Source organism: Panthera tigris, chromosome C1 (assembly GCF_018350195.1).
Source record: "Panthera tigris isolate Pti1 chromosome C1, P.tigris_Pti1_mat1.1, whole genome shotgun sequence".
Classification (NCBI taxonomy): domain Eukaryota; kingdom Metazoa; phylum Chordata; class Mammalia; order Carnivora; family Felidae; genus Panthera; species Panthera tigris.
Window position 1 is genome coordinate 127,453,288 of NC_056667.1, and position 20,290 is coordinate 127,473,577.

At 38.6% G+C, this 20,290-nt stretch overlaps 1 protein-coding gene across 1 annotated transcript in view; it reads left to right on the forward strand.

The window, feature by feature from the left end:
• The window catches only part of THSD7B (thrombospondin type 1 domain containing 7B), a 747,555-nt gene that overhangs the window by 255,056 nt on the left and 472,209 nt on the right, over positions 1-20,290 (forward strand). Inside the window, exons 5-6 of the mRNA XM_042997047.1 lie at positions 9,156-9,311; positions 19,348-19,545. Of these exons, the coding sequence (XP_042852981.1) occupies positions 9,156-9,311; positions 19,348-19,545 (354 nt within the window). The remainder of the gene's footprint in view (positions 1-9,155; positions 9,312-19,347; positions 19,546-20,290) is intronic.

A 20,290-nucleotide genomic window follows, 5' to 3' on the forward strand; every position in this document is an offset into this window, starting at 1 on the left:
GTAGTAGATTCTCAGTGTAATGTTTTTTAAAAAATAATCATATTTGCCAATTGTTTTTTTTTAAATGGTACCCCATAAATTATTTAGAGTACTGATTCCCCAACCTGCTAATTAAAAAGATTTTTGAAGATATAAATTTTTACTGTACTCTCTGCTACCCCTTTACCAATTTTGACCCAGTGTTTCTGAGTTGGGACTGTGTTAGGCTCTATTGGGTTAGGCAGGTTGAAAGCTACTAATTTACAATGTTGGCCTTGACCTAATGAGGAGCTAGCTATGTAGTATAGGACTTGCGATGCTTGAATAGGCCTGGGAGGAAGGAGCTTTCATCCAGCTTTGCAATGCAGAGGTTTTGGTTTGAAAGTTTTGTTTTGCTTCAAAAATGTATAATGCAGTTCCTCACACAAAAGAATGAACTGTTCTGCCTTTTAAAAATTATTATGCGGTGTCTCATTCGTATCACTACTTAGGGACCTGGTGAATCCCACGAGCCTTCCTTTGAAGTTGAATTAACTTGTTCAGTCTAAAATGATTTGCAAATATAAAGTAGCATATGCTAACAAGGATATCAGGTACAGTGAGGCCTTCAGTATCCCTTCCTTTAAAAACAGGACAGTGTGCATATTTATTTTAGAGACAAAGAGTTCTTCTCCTGGCCCTCTAAAATAAATACCACATATTTTCCCTTCTTTTTCTTTTCTTTTCTTTTCTTTTCTTTTCTTTTCTTTTCTTTTCTTTTCTTTTCTCTTTTTTTTTTAAGAGCTTTAAGAGCTCTTGGAGCTTTGGAGTTTGTGATATTGGTTTTAGAGATTTGTGTTGCCTCAGAGAATATGGATTTCCCCTTCTGGTTACCATTATTATAAGTTTCCATTCAGTTACATCCAGGTTGAAATACCCACCTTCTAAACCCACACAGACAAAGGTCCACCTTGCTTGCTTCTGGGGAACTAATATGGCATCTTGTGACAGTTCTGAAGTTTGGGAGACGCAGCTCTGCTTTCTGCTGTCTCCTTCTCACCCTCCTTACCAGATCTTCCTGCTCCCTTTTCTTCCTCTGAGACTTCTGTATCTCAACTATATATTTTTTTCTTTTATTTCTCAAAACATCCTCTTCTGACCAGGTTTTTGCCCAGTGGACTTAGGGCACCCTGCTGTCACCTCTGCCCTTTCTCAGTTGCTGGGTTGGATATGGTGATAAAGAGAGAGGACTGTGCTAGGGATACTGTGTGTACCCAGTGGAAGGTGAGCTGGGCCCACATTTGCTACTCTTCACTGGTTTCACTCTTCAGCTACCTTAATGGTTTCTTTGGGCATCGTTTCTCTTTAAGAAATCTTGTGAACTCATTGTAATTCCTTAGGGGTGGCCCTAAACCTAAGTTTTAGGATGAAAATAGTCATAGTCTAATTTCATCCCCTCCCTCAAATCTTTACCTTTCAGAATCACATGAGAAATACCTACCTAACTCCTCATCTTCCTTTAACAACACTTTCTTGAGGTTTGGTCTTTACTACTGATATTTTTAAATTACGTTGTTTTTTTTTTTTTTCTATTTTATCTCACTTCAGAAATTTTGGGAAGTGGACAGAATATTCATCTGTTTATTTTCCTGATCAATTACTACTGTTTACAGCAGGGGTTTTTCTATCATAATTTTTATTACAAATACAAAATCATAGTATAGTGTAGTATTAGAGGATAGGGGCTTTTAAGAACCCTGGACCTGTGTTGGTCACTTATTAGCTTTGTCATTTTGGACAAATAATTTATCCTCAGCTATGTCATCTACAGAATGGAAATGATAATGATACTTACTTCCAATGATCGTGATGAATGAATGAGAATTTGCATGTAAGTCCGTTGCACAGCGCCTACAACCAAGTAGGTTACTAGTGTGTATTAGGCTATTATTACTAACCTTAATCAGTAAAATAGGCATTTATGGTCATTCCTGGGAACACTTTTCTTATTCAGCTCTTCCCATTGGTTCTATGGGAAGATGAACTCCAGGTTTCAAATCTGTGAGTATGAGGAGAACTTTTGCATGAAAACCCTTTTAAAAGCTGTACTTTCCCCATGTTGCATACTTATGCCACTGACATCCTGCGAAATTCTTCCTCTTACCTGCCTCTCTGCCTTTTCACTTTTTCTCCTTGCCTGACCACTTCCCCACCTTTCATTGATCTCCTTTCTATCCTCTCTCATCAATAATGGTATTTTTAACTTCGTACGCTGTGAAAGATGCCATTTAGGTCAGCTTTTGCTCCTTCCACTCTTTCTATACCTTACTTTTAGGTGCAAGCTAAAAGGCTGAAAAACAATTAGAAAGAAATTCTCAGAAGAGGAATAGAGAGAATATATGATAATAGAAATATATGAGTATCAGGCCAAAGGCTGCTATATTATGTAATTATTTGATATTGATTCTGATTACTTTCCGAAATTGTACAGCTACCTCATTTATTTTGCCTTCATTTGTATTCTGAATCTTGTTTTCCATCTTCACCTATAGTGTTTTTACTCTGTAGCATTAAGGAAATCACCAGGCATTTTCTGAGTGGCTTTATGAAATGAATGAAATTTGGAAAACTCTCTGATATGTGGTCACATTTCGTGTAATTATTTCTAATTGCTGGAATTATTTTTAGATATTAAATTCACAGTACATACACATGCATCTTCCTGCCAAATTGTATTGCACAGAAGTTTGCCAAGAGAGTCACAATATGGCTAAAATTAAGCTTTATTAGGTATAATAGGATGAGATGTGATTTAATTCTTTAAGCTGCCTATAAGTGCTAGAAGACAGATTGCTTTTATTCCATCCACTAAGTTAAAAGAATGATCCATTATTTTGCAAATCCCAGTGGCAAAAGGCAATTGAAATAATACATGAAGCTTCTTGAAGGAAAATAGCTTTCTGGTTAAAATTGTAATATTATTTATCTTTCCCCTTCAACCATTTGACTCCTTCAGTCTGTAGAAGAGGCCTATTTATTTTAGCAGTAAGGTGGATTGAATTTCTGCCAAGTCAGTATACTCCCTAAATGAATATGTCAGAGGCAATATTGTTTCTCAAAAATCATTTAGAAAGCAGCATTTTTACATAAGTAGGCTCTTTCATTAGTTTTGAATTAAATCTTAGCAATTGCTGTTTCTATTATGGTTGTTCTTGGAGAGCCCATGGAATGAGGGGATTCTGAGCTTTAAGTGAAAATTCCCTTTGGGGTTTACAGTTCCTGCATTTGATTTGGAAAATTGAAATGAATATGACTTTTTTGTCTAGCTTCTTCCTGAAGGCTTATGTCATTCTAGAAATCAAGTATCTTACGTAAAATCAACTGTAGATGGAATAAATTGTTTGCAGGAGGACTTTGCTATCCCTAAGATAAAAAGCAGCAAAACAGTCCAGGTTTCAAGAGTTCCCAGGAAGTAGCAAGCATCACCTCTAGTTTCTTTTCATCTCCACCTCCTTGAAAATAGTAGGAAAAAAAATCAGTATCTTGTGACTAATTCCTTGACCATCTTTAAGACACTTCTTTCTGTGAAGAAGAAAAGGTGAGCTCCATTATGCCATGGCAGAATTACCTCAAACACCTTCTGAATTTTCAAAGACTGACTTTATTTTTCATCCAGTAATAGATATATTAAAAAAAAACAAGAAAATGCCACTGGATCCTGTGATAGCTCTTTTTACTTTAAGCAAATAGAACTCATTTTTGCAAATTAAAGGGTACTAGGTTATTAGTTATAATTAATTAAATATTATTTTGCAATTTCAGTTTAGTCTCTTCTTGAGGAATTAAGAGGTGTTGATATTTAGATCTTACAAAATGGTCATCAATAGGGGTGGGGGATAATATACTCGTATTGAATCTTTGCCAACTTATTTCTGTGCTAATTCAAATTAGTTCAGATTAGAGCTTGATTTAGTTTCAAAAAATAAAATGTGAAGGTACCCATTTTTCTTTACAATGGCAGTCATATGCTAATGTCACAACAGGCATTTTTCTTCTTAATTACAAATCGTTTTGATTGAATTTGTATGCTCATCTGAAATCACCTTGTCATTAAGAAAATCATGAACTTTGTACATTTCCAGAATTAAGAACAGTTTTGTGTGTGTTTATTTTTAAAAATTAAACATATCAGCTACCCAGCTTATTTTCCCTCTTATTAATTATCATTCTGTTCATGGAACAATTCATTATTTAAGACAACTTTGCAATCATTAGTAGCAGACTTTCAAATTTCTCGTAAGTCAGGTCAATTTAGTAATTTCTTATTGCAAAGGAAAAATGCCAGGTTAGGCACCAAAATATTCAAAGTATTAATGACTGTTGCATATGTACAATCACTTATAATATTGTAATAGCACTTGGAAAGCTACCACTATGTAGCAATCTCAATTTCTGAGTTGAAAATTATTTTGGCTCTTTAATACTTTGTGACCATGAGAAGTCTTTATAGGGACTAACTTTGCTGCCTACAAAACCTAAATAGACTGTAAAACCTTGGGTAATTGCTTATCTAGTCAGGCAGTTGGTCAACACAGGAATGAATGGCAGAAGGCATCAAGGTGACATGGTCTAAAAGGCATCTGGTATAAGAGAGACAAGTACAGACCTGCACTGATTAGAGCAGGGATTCATTGCATCTGAGAAGACAGAATTGGTAAAGAGAAGTAAAGTTGTTTCAGTCAGTAAATCCAGAGAAAGGATTTCACATGGGTGGAAAGACCGCAATTCTTGCTACAGACATCATGGCTGGAGTTTGGCCAAGTAAAGTGCACAAACCATCCAAATTCAGGTGGCCCATCTCACTTCCACATCCTACCCACCTCCCAAAATTATTTTATTACAATGTGAATAGCCACAAATAAAAGAAGTAAATAATATTTTGAAGTGGACCAAAGTTTGGTCTCACTACCTCTTGCTTGGTGGGGGAAGAATGGACAAGGATTTGGAGGAGTTTAAAAATAGTGATGAAGTAAAAAAAAAATAGTCATGAAGTAGGAGAAGGTTTTGGATTTTATTTAAAAGGTTATAGTGAGCCTGCAGACTTCATGGAAATCTTGGATCTGTTGTGTCACTGACTGCCTCCATTGTAGTCACTGTGATTCATAAACAAAATATCCTTAGTACAAGCAACCTTGTGTGTCCTGTCTGATGGCTCCATTCCATGGAAGGAAATCCAACAGGGACAGGTAGAGGTGAGTCAACCACCTGAGACAAGGCTCAAGTTCTGCTCTGCCTGAATTTGCTAACTACCTAATGTCTTTGGTAAAGACTACTTAATGTCTCAGTTTTTTGGTAAAATTGATGAATTAAACTATATTAGCTCTAAAGCTTTCTTCTAGGTCTAAATAGTCAATAGGTATAGAAATATTCTCTGTTTGCTGTTCTTAGGGAGAAAACTACCTAAGTGGTCTGAAACTGGTAAGTGCTTTGTGAATTGCTTATGATTTATTTCCAGAACAAATGTTGCCCAGAGGGTCTGAGATACAGATAGGTTGGCCCAAGTACATTGACTCAATGCTCAGATGAAGCATCTTAGACATGTTGCCTGGGACTGGGATAATTTATCTGTATGGATTAAGATCTACTGTCTGTCAAAACAGTAGGTGCTAAAAAGGCATGAGTGTTCTGACAAATGGCCTCATTTCCACCCCTGGGCCTCATAATTTTGTCACTTAATAGTCTCCAGGGAACCCCACTCCCTCCAGCTCCTCTCTTGCATACTATGTCCCTCCCTGCTTCCAAATCTTAGGCATACCCTTATCGCTAATATCCAGCAGTCAACTGATTGACAGTTAAGAATTTATCAAAGGGGACCTGGGGTGACTTAACCCCATACCTCCCAAACATTCTTAAAGCTCTCCAAAAACGTGTCAGATAAACATAATGATCTATAAAAACAATGTCTTTGACATAGGACAAATTCCCAGTCTCTTTCCAGTTGTACTGCCAATATGAAAGCTTACTTATTACACAGACATTCAGGAGCTTCTAATGATATTAGTGAAGGTCTCCTCTGGGCATAGGTGCTGCAGTGGTAGATTGATTAGTTTCAACTGCAGGGCTCAACCTCAAAAAAGTTGTAGCAGCACATGTCTCCTGGGTCTTGGAGCTGAGAAGTTGGGGTATCTTCTAAGCATTGATCACCAGACACCTAAAGTCTGTCTGGTGTTGTAGTAAGACAAAGGAAAAGAGAAGTAGCAGTAATAGCTTTCTAGTCTTGTTGTTGGGTCTCATGGATTCATGTATGATTAGTATTAACTCACACAGAAATATGAGTTCCATGGGGACAGAGACCTCGTCTGTTTTACTCACTATTCTGGTTTCAGCACCTAATACAGTGTTGACACATCGTAGGTACTTATCAGTGTACGTTGAATATCCTATGATGAGGCCACATAGTGCAGTGATTAAGAGCACAGACTCTGGAGCCAGGCTGACTGAGATCCCCATCTCAGCTCTGCAACTGACTGATTAAGATTGTGGGCAAGTGAGTAAACATTTCTGTGTTGCAGATTCTCCATTTTAAAAAAATAATGTTTATTTATTTTTGAGAGAGAGACAGAGTGTGAGTCGGGGAGAGGCAGAGAGGGAGACACAAAATCCAAAGCAGGCTCCAGGCTCTGAGCTGTCAGCACAGAGCCCAAAGTGGGGCTCAAATCCATGAACCATGAGATCATGACCTGAGCCAAAGTTGGATGCTTAACCGACTGCGTCACCCAGGTGCCCCTAGATTCTCCATTTTTAAACTTGAAATAGTAATAATATATATCTCAAAGTTATGCAGGTTAAATGAATTGATGTTTGTAACCAGTGCCTGGCATGCACTGTAAATGTGTGTTAAATAACTAGATTAATTAGTTTACAGCCCCACTTCCTTTACCATCACTACTTAGGTTTTTTTGGGGGGGAGAGTAACATTTGAGTTTGTGAGAACATGTGATAACAAGCACAGGCCTAGACCCAAAGGCATTTCTGTCTTAAGACCTCTGGGTGTACAGCTTTCCATTCCTGCAACACTCTGAAGCATCACTTTCCATCAATTTCGCTAATGTGCTACTTGACTTACCCTTCTTGATTGAGAGCTCCTTGAAAGCAGACACCATCCAAGAGGGTATGATTTAAAGTGGGTACTGATGGTTTTAGAATGAATGCATGATGTAGTCAGTGAATGGCAATCTTGTGTGTTTTCTCTTGCTCACCCCTGGGAAAGGAATCACAGACCCCTTACCCAACTTAAAGGGGTGGTGGTGGTGGTGGTGGTGGTTGGCCTTCTTTTCTCTCTCTCTCTCTCTCTCTCTCTCTCTCTCTCTCTCTCTTTTTCATTTTATTGAAATATATTGAGATTCTTCTTTATCCACAATCCACCAGTGTCATAGGTACGTTCTATTCCTGGACACTCTAACCTTCCATCTCACTGTCATTCTGGCCAACCCAATCTCTGTTTGATCACCACCTCTGCTCAGCCTTCCCAGTAACATAGCGATTAACCCCAGTTTTGTTCTCTCTTCCTATCCTCACCTCCTCCACATGGCTTGTGATCTTTGACATTTACATTGGCCATGTTGCTTTGCCCTTGTCTTTTATTTTAAGTCAGGTCACATCCTTTTGGTAAAATATACAAGACTTAGTCAGAAACAAAGCATTCTTATTTTTGTTCACGAACTTGTTTTTCCTGTTCACCTTCATAAGCACCTGAAGCTGCCCCACTGTTCGTTGGAAACACATCTTTCCCCATGGGAACTTCTAGAAAACACACAACTTCTAGAAAACACTATTTTAAATTTTGCTGTTGTTTTCATTTATGTTCAAGTTTCTGCTGGTCCAAGATGTGATTTCTTGCTGTCTTTACCACATTGAGTTCACATCCATGTAAAGAGTGAAGAAGCAAAGTAGATAGTGTGATTTACCACCCAGTCCTGTCACACCCGTCTTTGTCTTTGAAGCACTTTTAATCTGCTTAACCGGAGGACATGACATATGGGAAATATTTAGACAGTAGTACAAATCATTTCATAAGATAAAACTGTCCGAACTTAAACCATTTGTTCACAAACTCTGAATTGCTCCAAAACCACCTTAGTGTGAGATCACTCTGTCCAAACCTCGTTATGCATTTGGCTATTCTTTTATTGTGTCATTTGTTTCCTAACTACTATCAGGAGCTCATCTTTTTCATTTTCTGTGTATTTTCATGGTGCCCAGAATGGATCTGCATGGAAAAGTCACTTGGTGAATGCCACTCATGGCCAGATGGTCACTGCACCCTGAAGTGACCCAGTTCTGGGCACATTCTGGGTGCAGGTGCACAAAGAAGGGCTGGAAGCCTCCTAGTTTGGCATCTACCCATGGCTTCTCAGACATTCTTTGTGCTTCTGGGTAGCCTCACTAATGAAACTGACTTTGAGGGGCTAATTCTGTAGCCACAGATCCTGATTTTTCTTCTTTTCGAAGAACCATTTTTCTGCTATGTCTTTGAGAGCTCCACCCCTCAGGGGAGTAGATTAGTTATGCTAAACACGCCACCTCAGAGGTTTGATTTTGACTTTTTGGCAGAAACTCAGTCATTTCTATAGTGGAGATAGACTCATCTTGAAACTTCACAAAGCCATTTAATTTGTTTAAATCATAACTCTAGATAATTTGTATCTATATTTCCAGTCCTCTCTTGAATTCCCAGGGAATACTCTGTGAAGCAGGAAACTCAGTGAATTCCCTTTGTGCTATATATATCTTTTTACCTTTTTTCACCCAAAATGCTAATGGCATAGAGCTAAGCAACAAGTATGGGAGAGTGTTTATGTTTTGTTTCTATATACTATTAAACCATGTGGGCAAGGTAGGCACACAAATAAAGACATTAGTAATTCTAGAATGTGGGTGCCTGGGTGGCTCAGTCAGATAGGTGCCTGACTCTTGATATCAGCTCAGGTCATGACTTCGTGGTTTGTGAGTTCAAGCCCATCATCAGACTGCACTGACCATGCAGAGTCTGCTTGGGATTCTCTCTCCTTCTTTCTCTGCCCCTCCCCTGCTCTCTCTCTCTCTCTCTCTCTCTCTCAAAGTAAATAGATGAACTTAAGATAATAATAATAATTTTAGAATGTGACACAGATCATTATATTTTTTCTGTTTTTTAGTCTCTAGACCTGTGAAAAAGACATTATGTCTGGGACCTGCCCCTCCAGCCTCTCAGCTCTGCAATATCCCCTGCTCTACCAACTGTATAGTATCTTCCTGGTCTGCCTGGGGCCTGTGCATCCATGAAAACTGCCACGATCCTCAGGGGAGAAAAGGTGAGTGTCTCGTTTGTGTGTGCTTCATTTACTTCCTTTGTACACACAATTCATTTACTTCCAATGTACACACAATTATTCTGGTAGCTAAGTAGCCGATTAAGCCTGCTTAAGACAATATTTGTTTGTAAAATGCAGATAACTAGCTCAAGCCTGACAGCATTCAGTTATTAGGGAGGCCGTTGGGGAGATTTCTATGGAGCAAGAATCTGACCTTTATTGACCTTCCGGTTAGGCTCCTAGCTGTGAAATGACTATCACTCAAATAGGATCTAACAATGTTTTGTATGTGTAATGGTTATACTGAAGAAATTAGACATGATTTCTGTAACCACATCAGGAAACAACTGTTGTGCATATCTATTTATTTTCAGATTTCCACATGCTGACTTTGATGTTCTATTTCAGATTTTCACGAGGGGCATTTATGCATGTTGTTTACTTTTTGATGTCCTTGGGCTTAAAGTGAAAGCTTCAAACTTTATGGGTGTATTTAATTTTGTAGGTGTCTGTAGTCTTGTTTACTTTACTTTGCTGTTATATACACATCTTCATCTTCCAAAGTTCATTTTTAGTGATGCCTTGACTTTTCTTTCATTAACCCTTCAGTTTGTATTGATATTATAGCCCCTAAATAACAATAAAAAGGAAATACTTCTTTTTCTGAGAAAAAAAAATGAGCTCCCAAAATTTAAGTTGTGTTTGCTAAGCACTAATTCTAGCTGTCATATAAAGAAAGAATACATGGCCAAGTGCTTGATGCTATAAACTTGGTACTCTCAGCTTAATTCTGTGTCCATTTGAAAACCCACATTTCAGAGGACACCTGGGTGGGTCAGTTGGTTGAGCATCTGACTTTGGCTCAGGTCATGATCTGACGTGAGTTAACGTCAGTTAACTCATTAACCGTGAGTTTGAGCCCTGCATCAGGCTCGCTGCTGTCAGCACAGAGCCCCCTTCAGATCCTCTCTTCCCCTCTTTCTGCCCCTCCTCTGATCATGCTCTCTCTCTCAAAAATAAATAAACATAAAAAAAAAGAAAGCCCACACTTCATCAATTCCCAGATTTCTCACATGCATCCACGTGCATGTCCAAGTTCACACACCTGTGCCTCTGGGCTCTCTCTCTCTCTCTCTCTCTTTTTCAATGTTTGTTTATTTATTTATTCTTTCCACACTTCAGGTTTCTAGATCTAATTATGTCACAAAATTGGTGTGTACATTTTATGTGGAGGAATTTTTTCCCTCCAAAACATGGTAATAAAACAGTATAGTGCATTATAAAGGATGGGATCTTATTTTTATGATCAATTAATTTTGTCTAGTTTCATTGAAATACAATTGACATATAATATTGTGTAATTTTAAGGTATTCAACATACTGATTTGATATAAATGTATATAGCAAAATGATTGCCACAATAAGGTTAGTTAGTACATCCATCACCTCACATAGTTACCTTTATCCTGTGGGAAGAACTTTAAAGATCTACTGTCTGTACTGCCATGTTCATTGCAGTGTTATCCACAGTAGTAAAGTAAAAGTAAAGACCAAGCGACTACTAATGCATAAATGGATAAAGGAAATGTGATACACACACACACACACACACACACACACACACACATACACACACATATATGAGTGAGTATATAGGAATATTATTTAGCCATAAAAAGAAGGAAATCCTGCCATTGTGACAACATGGAAGAAAGTTTAGGACATTATACAAAGTGTTATAAGTCATACAGAAAAAAGACAAATCTTGTGTGATCTCACTTATAAGTAGATTCTTAAAAAACCCTGAAATTATAGTAACAGAGAGTAAAATGGTGGTTGCTAGGGTCTGGCTGGTGGAGAAGATGGGGAGATGTTGATCAAAGGGTCCAAACTTCGAATTATAAGGTTAGTAAGTTCTGAGGATCCAATGTACAACATTATGAGCATAATCAAAAATATTGTATTCAGTTTAAAGTTGCTAAGAGAGTAAATCTTTAAAATTCTTACCATGAAAAAGAAAAAAAAAATTTTTGATTTTAGATAGTAGATAAAGTAGAAAAACATGTCTTCCTTAATGCTTCTGGGAAGAGTCATGAATCTCATTGGCTGCTTTGTGTCATATGCTAACCCTGACCCAGTCATTCTAATTGGCCAGGTCCCAGGCATGTGACCACCACTGGAGGAAAAAGGCTCACCAAGCCTCACAGACTGAGAGTATGGGAAGGGTGGCTCCCTCAAAGAAATATGAGGTGCTGATGCTACAAGAAGGTAGAAATAATGCTGAGGTTAAACTAAATAGATATTTATTAAGTGCTTTGTCCCCTTTGTTCTGAGCCAGAGAATTTCTACAGTGATTCAGAGAATGCTCTCTTCCTCATTCTGTATTGCAATTTTTGTTACGCAAGCCAAATTTTCACAAGACCCTTTATGAAAGTGCTCTTTCAACTTTTCTTTCAATCTTCCTCTTCCACATAACCCTGACTGGTCAAGGAACTCAGCTGGGAGACTCACAACATTTGGACTGTTCCACGTGTCCCTTTGGCTCAAGATGCTTTAATGCCAAAGCTTTACTTCATTAGTCCCTATTCCTCTCTTGTATGAGTCAGCTCTTGCAACAGCACCCTGGTCCTTAATTCATTAGACATCACCTGTTGCGAGTTAAATTGTGCCCTTCATAAAACAAACAAACAAAAAAACACCTTCATTCCTAACACCTTGTGTATGTGAATGTGACCTTATTTGGAAATAAGGTCTAATGGCTGATGTCCTTATACCATGAGGGAAATTTTGACACAGTGATACACAGGGGAAAATTCATGTGAAGGCAGACATTAGAGTGATGCCTCTATAAGCCAAGGAATGCCAAGGATTGCCATCAACTACCAGAAGCTACGGAGAGGTATGGGAACAGTATTTCCCTAGAACATTCAGAGGGAGCATGGCTCTACTCACACTTTGATTTGGGGCTTCTAGCCTCCAGGAATGTGAGACAAAAAATTCTGTTGTTTTACATCACCCAGTGTGGTGCTTTGTCATGACAGCCCTAGGTTACTCTTATACTGCCCAACTTTGCATCAGTGTTTGAGCTCAGCAAGGATAGAATACTTCATAATATTTCAAAACTAAAGTATAGAGAAGTTAACCAATTTGTCCTATCCCACAGTGACTTAATAATGTCCAAGCTAGCACTGAGAACCTGGGTTCCTGTCTCCCTAGTCCAGTGTTCCTTCAAACCTTGGGCTTCCTTAGTGCTTCCCTCTGTGGCCTAAGGAAGTTTGGATCAAGGCACAAGTCCAACACTGAGCTTAGCAGAGAAGCTCTCTGCCTACATGCACCACATTGGCCAGTGGGACCCATTAGTCTTGAGAGCCAATCATTGAGCCAGTATAGAAGATAAGGCATAGGGTGTGGGATTAGCTCTAGTGTATCACCTTTGAAGGGAGAGGGAAAGTAGACTGCAGCTCTGTGATAAAGGAAAGGTGTGCCAAGAACAGCTTGGGAGCAGCAGGTAACTGGAACGTGTATTTTTTTACTCAAACAATAAACTTGTCAAGAGAGGCTCAGCCTTTGGAGCTGAAGGAAAGGGTGGAGGCAGTACAACATCTCACCTGAAGGTAGTAGTGTCACTGCAGCTACTTGCAGAGTGTAGGGTCATGTTGGGATTGATGAGAACCAGTCTGTTTTATAGGGCACATACTTAGGCTAAATGACCTGCCTTAGACACTAAATAATCACAGACAGGGGAGCATGTACACAGCAATGATTGTTATTCACGTCTGGGACATTTGCTATTTTATAAGTGCTTCCTAGAGCAGAGACAATTTTGATTTTTAAGGTCTTGTTAAAATCTGCCAGGACCACCTGCCTCTAATCCCTCCTGGAAAAAATAAAGAATGGAGTTTTCCCTCTAGCGAAATGATTCTGTGCCTACAAAGGGACCGAGCATGTTATGATGATCTTTTTGTTAATTCTGCTGACTTGTGAACCTGAGGTCTTGGATCTTCTCGATCTCAGTCTGTCCCACGGTCCTACCATGGGGTCTCTTGGAGACGCTGACTGGCACAAACTAAATGTAGTTCAGAATTCCACGCAGGCTGGAATACACAAGCTAATGCATTAAACATCACAAAATTCTGGGGTGTAAACTGGACTGTTTAGCTTCACATTTGAATTCCCTACCCTAAAGAAATGCAGTGAACCTAGTAGCAGAAGTCTAGGATATACATGCATTCTTAGATATTTTATATTCTTATATATATGGAAGGTGGAAGATTTGAGTGAAATATCAAACAACAGCAAGAAAATGAATGTGTAAAGTTGGAGATAATTACTTTTTTCTCTTTGCTAGTCTTTTCCCCAGTCACTGTGTTATTGCTTTGGTATGTTACTTTTGTTCGCATTTTAAAAAAGAAAGTAGGAAAGAATGGGAAAGCAGTTAACGTATTACCTAATAGAAGAAATTAGTTACTCTAGAAATGATCTTAACATGGCTGTTATTCTAAGGCAGGCACCCTTCAGTCAGGAATCCTGTAAGGTTTGTGGCTGTCAGCCATCTGAAATACATTAGAAAATCAGCCTCGTACCCAGCCTTCACACTTTCCACCAGGTCTGTGATAGGCAGACGAGGGGAACAGTACTCAGCAGGTTGGTACTTGTCAAGTGAAGCTAGGACACCTTTCAGAGGAATTTAAATTGGATCAGATTTTAACATTCATTGCTTTATCTTTGATATACTCCCAGGGAGTTATAATTAGAGGCATATGAAAGAGAAATAACCTGAAAAAAATTGCTGATGGGTGAACTCTACACATAGGTATACCTTTAAAAAATTCTTTTTGATACAGTGACATACACTTATATAACATCCTTGTCCCTTTCAGACATATTCCAGAAAGACAGATACCCTTGACCACAGAAGTTGTTTTTTTCTTTAATTTTTATATTTTGAGAGAGAGAGAGAGAGAGAGAGAGAGAAAGAGAATGAGTGGGGGAGGGGCAGAGAGAGAGGGAGACACAGAATCCAAAGCAGGCTCCAGGCTCTGAGCTGTCAGCACAGAGCCCGATAAGGGGCTCGAACTCACAGACTGTGAGATCATGACCTGAGCTAAAGTCAGACATCTAACTAACTGAACCACCCAGGCTCCCCGTACAGAAGTTTTAAAAAACAGTTTGATGGAGGCTTCCCAATACAGAGTCATATTAGGTAACTGCTTATGTGATAGGACTTCAGGGATTCCTTCACCAGCCACCCCCCCCCCATATGGTATTACCCTCAGTCATACACATAAAGTTCTAAAATCCCCATAGGAAAAGACATTTTGAAACTGAGAAGCCATGACTGTCTTTACAAAGACAGTCTTTTATGCTCTGAAACAAATCAATTTAGATAACACAGCAAAAGCAGGAGAATACTGTATGTTTTAGATCTTTGTATAACAACGTGGGAAAAGTTACATTTTCCATCCTTGCCTGCTAGATAGATCCACTCTTAATGAGAAGTCTATAAAATCATTTTGCTTTGTTACAGAAAATATGTATGCTAATAGTTTTTTTTTTTCTTTTCCCTTTTTCCCCATATCTATGTGTGTTAGGAGAGGGGGCTGTGCCTACTTTTCCTTTTAAGTGTTGAGAGCTCTTATGCTCATGATCACCCTATCATTACTTTTTCATATTTTCTGAATTCAGAGAAGGGTGGAAAGTAATACTGATAGACTAAAATGCTACTCTTGCAGGAATGGTGGTTGATTTCTAAAGAGTTGGAATCAAGGATTCAGTGTGCTCAGGTTCTTTGGATCAAGGTTGTTACCCCATGTAAAAGGTTCCCAGAGAGGAGGAGCAAATGGGATGCTTGAGATAGAATAAGTTTCTGTCATCCTTGGCCAACCAGCAGGCTACTGCTTCAGGCCTGTCCCAGTGGAGTCAGTGGGGAGACACGGTGTTGACCATGGACAGCTCCACTTTTGGATCACTAACCCATGAGGATGTACAATCCTCAGACCTGAATTTACCTCCTGTCTCCTTTCATTTTTCCATGGCTTCATTTAAAAAACTTTGACCCATATTCTGCCATCTGCGCTTCTTCCCTTTTCTCTTCCCAACCCACAATTCACTCTTTTCTAATTCAGTAGAATATATACTATGCCAGTAGATTATATACTAAACTTTGGGTTCATAAAAGAAAAAAAAAAAACCTTGCAAATACCAGTTTTATTAAAGGTGAATTGACTCTGTGGTCAGGAAGTGATTATTAAAACTCCTTGCTACTTAGTACCTAAAATATCACTATCCAATCTGTATACCTCCATTTTAAGGAAATGACCCATAGGCCCTGCAGATTCATTATATGAGGTGGGGCTAGAACGCATCATACACAAGAGCTGATTTAAATTCTTTCTTATGAAGAGGTAATGACTCAAAATTCCTTGGCTGAATTTCATACATATCCGTTTAATCAATAATGTGCTTTGGGAGCAGTGATAAAGTATCATTAATCTTAGTTTTCATATGCATAAAATGAGAATAGTAACTTATAAAATAGTTTCAAAGATTTATTAATTTGGGGTAATATAAGTAAAGTGGCTGGCACCATCTTGGGATAGGGTAGATGTTTAATTAATGCACATACCTTTTCCCCTTGTTGGACTATATGCTCTGTGAAGAATAGATTTATGTTTTCTGTTCCTTCTGTGGCTTCCCACAGTACATTACAGTGATCTACATATGGCAGTTAATGTTTACTGAATGATGCTATCTGATTAATATGGAATTCAGCAAATGAAGGTAAGTGGTTGGCTGGCCCCAGCCACTGTGGAGTTAGCAGTTGTGTATCTTTCAGAACAGAAGCACCCAGGGGAAGCATGATGTCTATTGCAGACATGAACACCAATGTGTGATTCAAGTTAAGCACTAACAGGAGACTGCAAGGTTTTTGTTCTAATGCTGAGCTTCTGCTATGATTTGATTCTAGTTAGAGTCAGGACAAGGGCAATACAAATGAAAGACTAGAAGAATTTATTGACTGAGGAGATGTAATCTATAGATTTATGGTGAGATGGATGCAACTTGATTTGTAGAGGAAAATTTTACATACCCCTTAATGGCACTAAGCTCTAGGTTAAAGGATATCCAGAATCCTCAGGAAAGACTGCTAAGTTTCTGACACAGTAGTGAAACCTTGTAAATCATGGAGACCTATGCTATGTCCTGCTCAAAGATACCGACTAAATAAGAGCAAACATAAGAGGATAAGTAAGCAGTATATGAACATTATTTGTAATAGTAGGGGTCATTTGGGGTTCCTGAGTAGTTCAGTCAGTTAAGCATCTGACTCTTGATTTTGACTCAGGTCATGATCTCACGGTTTGTGAGTTCGAGCCCTGCACCAGGCTCTGTGCTGGCGGTGCAGAGCCTGCATGGGATTCTCTCTCTTTCCTTCCCTCTACCCCTCCCCCGCTTGCTTTCTCTCACTCTCTCTCTATCTCCCTAAAAATAAATACATAAATAAACTTTTTTTGAAAATTAAAAAAAAAGGATTTGAGTTCATCCAAGTTGTGTGGCATTGAGAGCTTGGAGTTCATTATCGTTGGATGAGCATCAGGTGTAGTTGAGAACCTTGTATGTTTCCTATGTCTCTTCTGAAGGTGGCCCAGGAAGGGACCTAAACCCTTCTGCATATTTTATGTTGACTAATTAATGACATAGACTTGTAGGTATGAAGTATGGCAGAAGCCATCTTTTGTTTTAATTGTCCCTGACCTTAATATTTTCAATGCCATGATCATGAATGTGGTCTCTGATTGGCTGAATGATGCCTTCTCCTATGTGGCTGATCATCAAAGTAAGAATCAAAGACTCTCTTTTAAAAAGAGCTCTTTCCTCTCTCTCTCTCAAAATAAACACATAGACTTAAAGTTGAACCTGTGTGGCTCATTTGGTTAAGTCTGACTCTTAGTTTTGGCCCAACTCATGATGTCACAGTTCATGGGATCGAGCTCTACATTGGGCTCTGCACTGACAGCACTAAGCCTGCTGGGATTCTCTCTCCCTATCTCTCTCTGGCCCTCCCCAGCTTGCATGTTCTCTCTCTCTCTCTCTCTCTCTCTCTAAATAAATAAATAAATAAATAAATAAACTTAAAAAAATAAATAAAAGGACTTCATAGGTTAACCCTAGACCAAGAAAACCCAAAAAGAGCATTTGAGGTGGTTTATCTAAAATACTTTCCCAGCCCTGTAATATTCTAAGGAAGCGTGGCTCCCTTTTATGGCCTAAAACCATGTGTCCATTAGTTCACACCTCCTTGGTTGTGCAATTTTACAGGAGTGAATCTTTTGCCCACTACACCTTGAGCTTTGTAACCTTTCATTTCATTACTATTGGTGGGAAAATAGGCATGGCTTTGGAAAATATGGGAGAGAGATATACCTGGCTTTGTGACCTCTCATGGTCCCTAATTTGTTCTTCTCCTTGACTCTTGTGGGAATAGTAGTAGGGTATCTAACTCTCAGGCTGGGCATTCAGTGTTCTCAAGGTCTCTATTTTCCTATCAAAGTCTGTCTGTCTGCTGTTTCTCTCTTTTAACTCAGCCGAAGGAATAAGTGAATAATTCCTTAAAATGTTATCTCCCAATAAGACTGGTTTCATTAAAAAGAAGGAATTAAAAGAATTAAATTGGTTAACAGAATTTAATGTGTTAGAGAATGGAAGTTAAAATATGAGGTCCATGGAAAGCAGGCATAGCCTTTAGAAGCGACATGGTAGGGCACCTTAGTGTCTCAGTTGGTTGAGCATCCAACTTCGGCTCAGGTCATGATCTCACTGTTCATGAGTTCAAACCCTGCATTGGGCTCTGTGCTGACAGCTCAGAGCCTGGATCCTGCTTTGGATTTTCTGTCTCCCTCTGTCTCTGCCCCTCCCCCACTTGCATTTTCTCTCTCTCCCCCAAAAATAAATAAAAATATTTTTAAAAAATTAAGAAAAAATTTCAGAAGTGACATGTAATAAAGGCCAGAGATTAAAAACCTCATAGACTAAAGAGTTGTATCTAGTTCTCAGTCACTTTTTTTTCTTTAATTTTAGGGCACTTTGTTTTTTAAAAATGATAAATTAGTTAAAAATGGAGAGATTTCTTATAAAAACAAAACACAACTTGGATTTCTGTCTCCTTAGATAAATTCCACATTCCCTCATGGCAGCAGCCAATGGAAACAGGATTATGGCCACCTGTTACAGAGCAAGCATACATCTTCCATTTCACCACACAACTCAGGACTCCTTACAGTTGTACAATTGACTCATTTCCCTCAGTTTGTACCTGTTTGACTCTTGCAACACTGAGTTTATGACTCTGTAAGCTTATAGAGTCGAAGGCCCATATATATCCTTATTACAGGTGATGTTGGGCTGTAGTCCCACAATACATTTTTTTTTAACTGAATAATAGTCCAGGGACCCATGTCTAGCCAAGGTGAGGAATGCAGTCCAAAGAGATGCTGTGTTTACAGGGAAGGCTGACCTGGAATGTAATGTCAAGGAAGGGATACAGGGAAATCTCCGGGCATAAAGCTGTGAATTTCTTAGTTACCAGGGATATGTCAAAATGTAGATGTATTTCAACTTAATGTGGAATGAGCAAAATGTCAAAAACAACAGAAAAAATAAAATGTGGATTTATCTATGTTAGGCTATTTCTGTGAGTCTTCATTTATTTCTATTGGTGTATTGATGCCATTGGACCAGTGCTACTTGCTACTCCATTTGATTGTGTGTTTGTGTATGGCCTCTCCAAGATTGTTAAGTCTTGGAAGACAGAGTCTCTGCTCTAGTTCTTTTCCATTTTCCCTTTCTTTTTGTATCCCCCTACCCCATTTCCCATAAAAGAAAACACCTTGAAATCATACACCTTTTAGGACTATAGAGATTAAAATAAAAGTTTTATCTCTTTTCTAGTTGCTGCTGGTGTTTTGTTTTGTTTTGTTTTGTTTGTTTTGATGGATAAAGTTGAATCCTGTGAAACTTTTTTTTCTTTTCTTCTCAGGATTTAGAATGAGGCAGCGCCATGTCCTCATGGAATCCACAGGGCCTGCGGGCCACTGCCCTCATTTGGTGGAGTCTGTTCCTTGTGAGGATCCAATGTGTTACCGATGGCTGATGTCTGAAGGCGTCTGTATCCCCGATCATGGAAAATGTGGCCGAGGACATCGCATCCTGAAGGCTGTGTGCCAGAATGAGCGAGGTATGAGGCAAAGACATATGTGTTGTTAAGTGAGAGCTGCCCTATTACTATTACACGTCACTGCTCTCAAACAGGTCGTTTTCCCAAGGGAGGGAAACAGCTTTCCTATCCTTGAATACTTATGTTGAGGCCACGTGCTAAATTGCTGCAAAGTAAGCAGTCTTGAGTTAATGTGAGGCCACATAGTCCAAAAGAAAAGTATATGATTATGCCTCAGTGCAACACAGTGAAGCTAGAGATTTTTGTGCAGTTCTTAATTTATCAAGACAAATAGAATACAGAATTCCTCTGGGTAGTTTTCAACTTATCAATACCAAACAAGTTTTATTTGCCTTTTTTGAGGTCAATATGTAACATGTTTTATATATTATTAACAAATACTACCTTGTAAAGATTCCAGGGCTACAATTCTCTCCAAGTTAAGGGAAAAAAAATACTAAGCTATATCTTTTCATTTATGGAACATTCAACTACACTCAGTTCTAGACATAATACTGACATTTCTAAAGAACCGTTTTAAAATCTAAATTGTCAAGATTTGCAAAACTGTAAACAGTGGTGTCTTTGCTTCATTGTCAACCTTGTAGTACAATGGTTGTTTGAAATGAAGGGTGATTTAGAAAACATGTAAGTCACATGGAAATGAGGAAAGTGACATTTGTAAACCTTTATCCTACAGTTAAAAAAAAATCAGTCTCTTGGAAGAATATTGGTATGTTTATTAATCCCATTTATAATGCTCTTG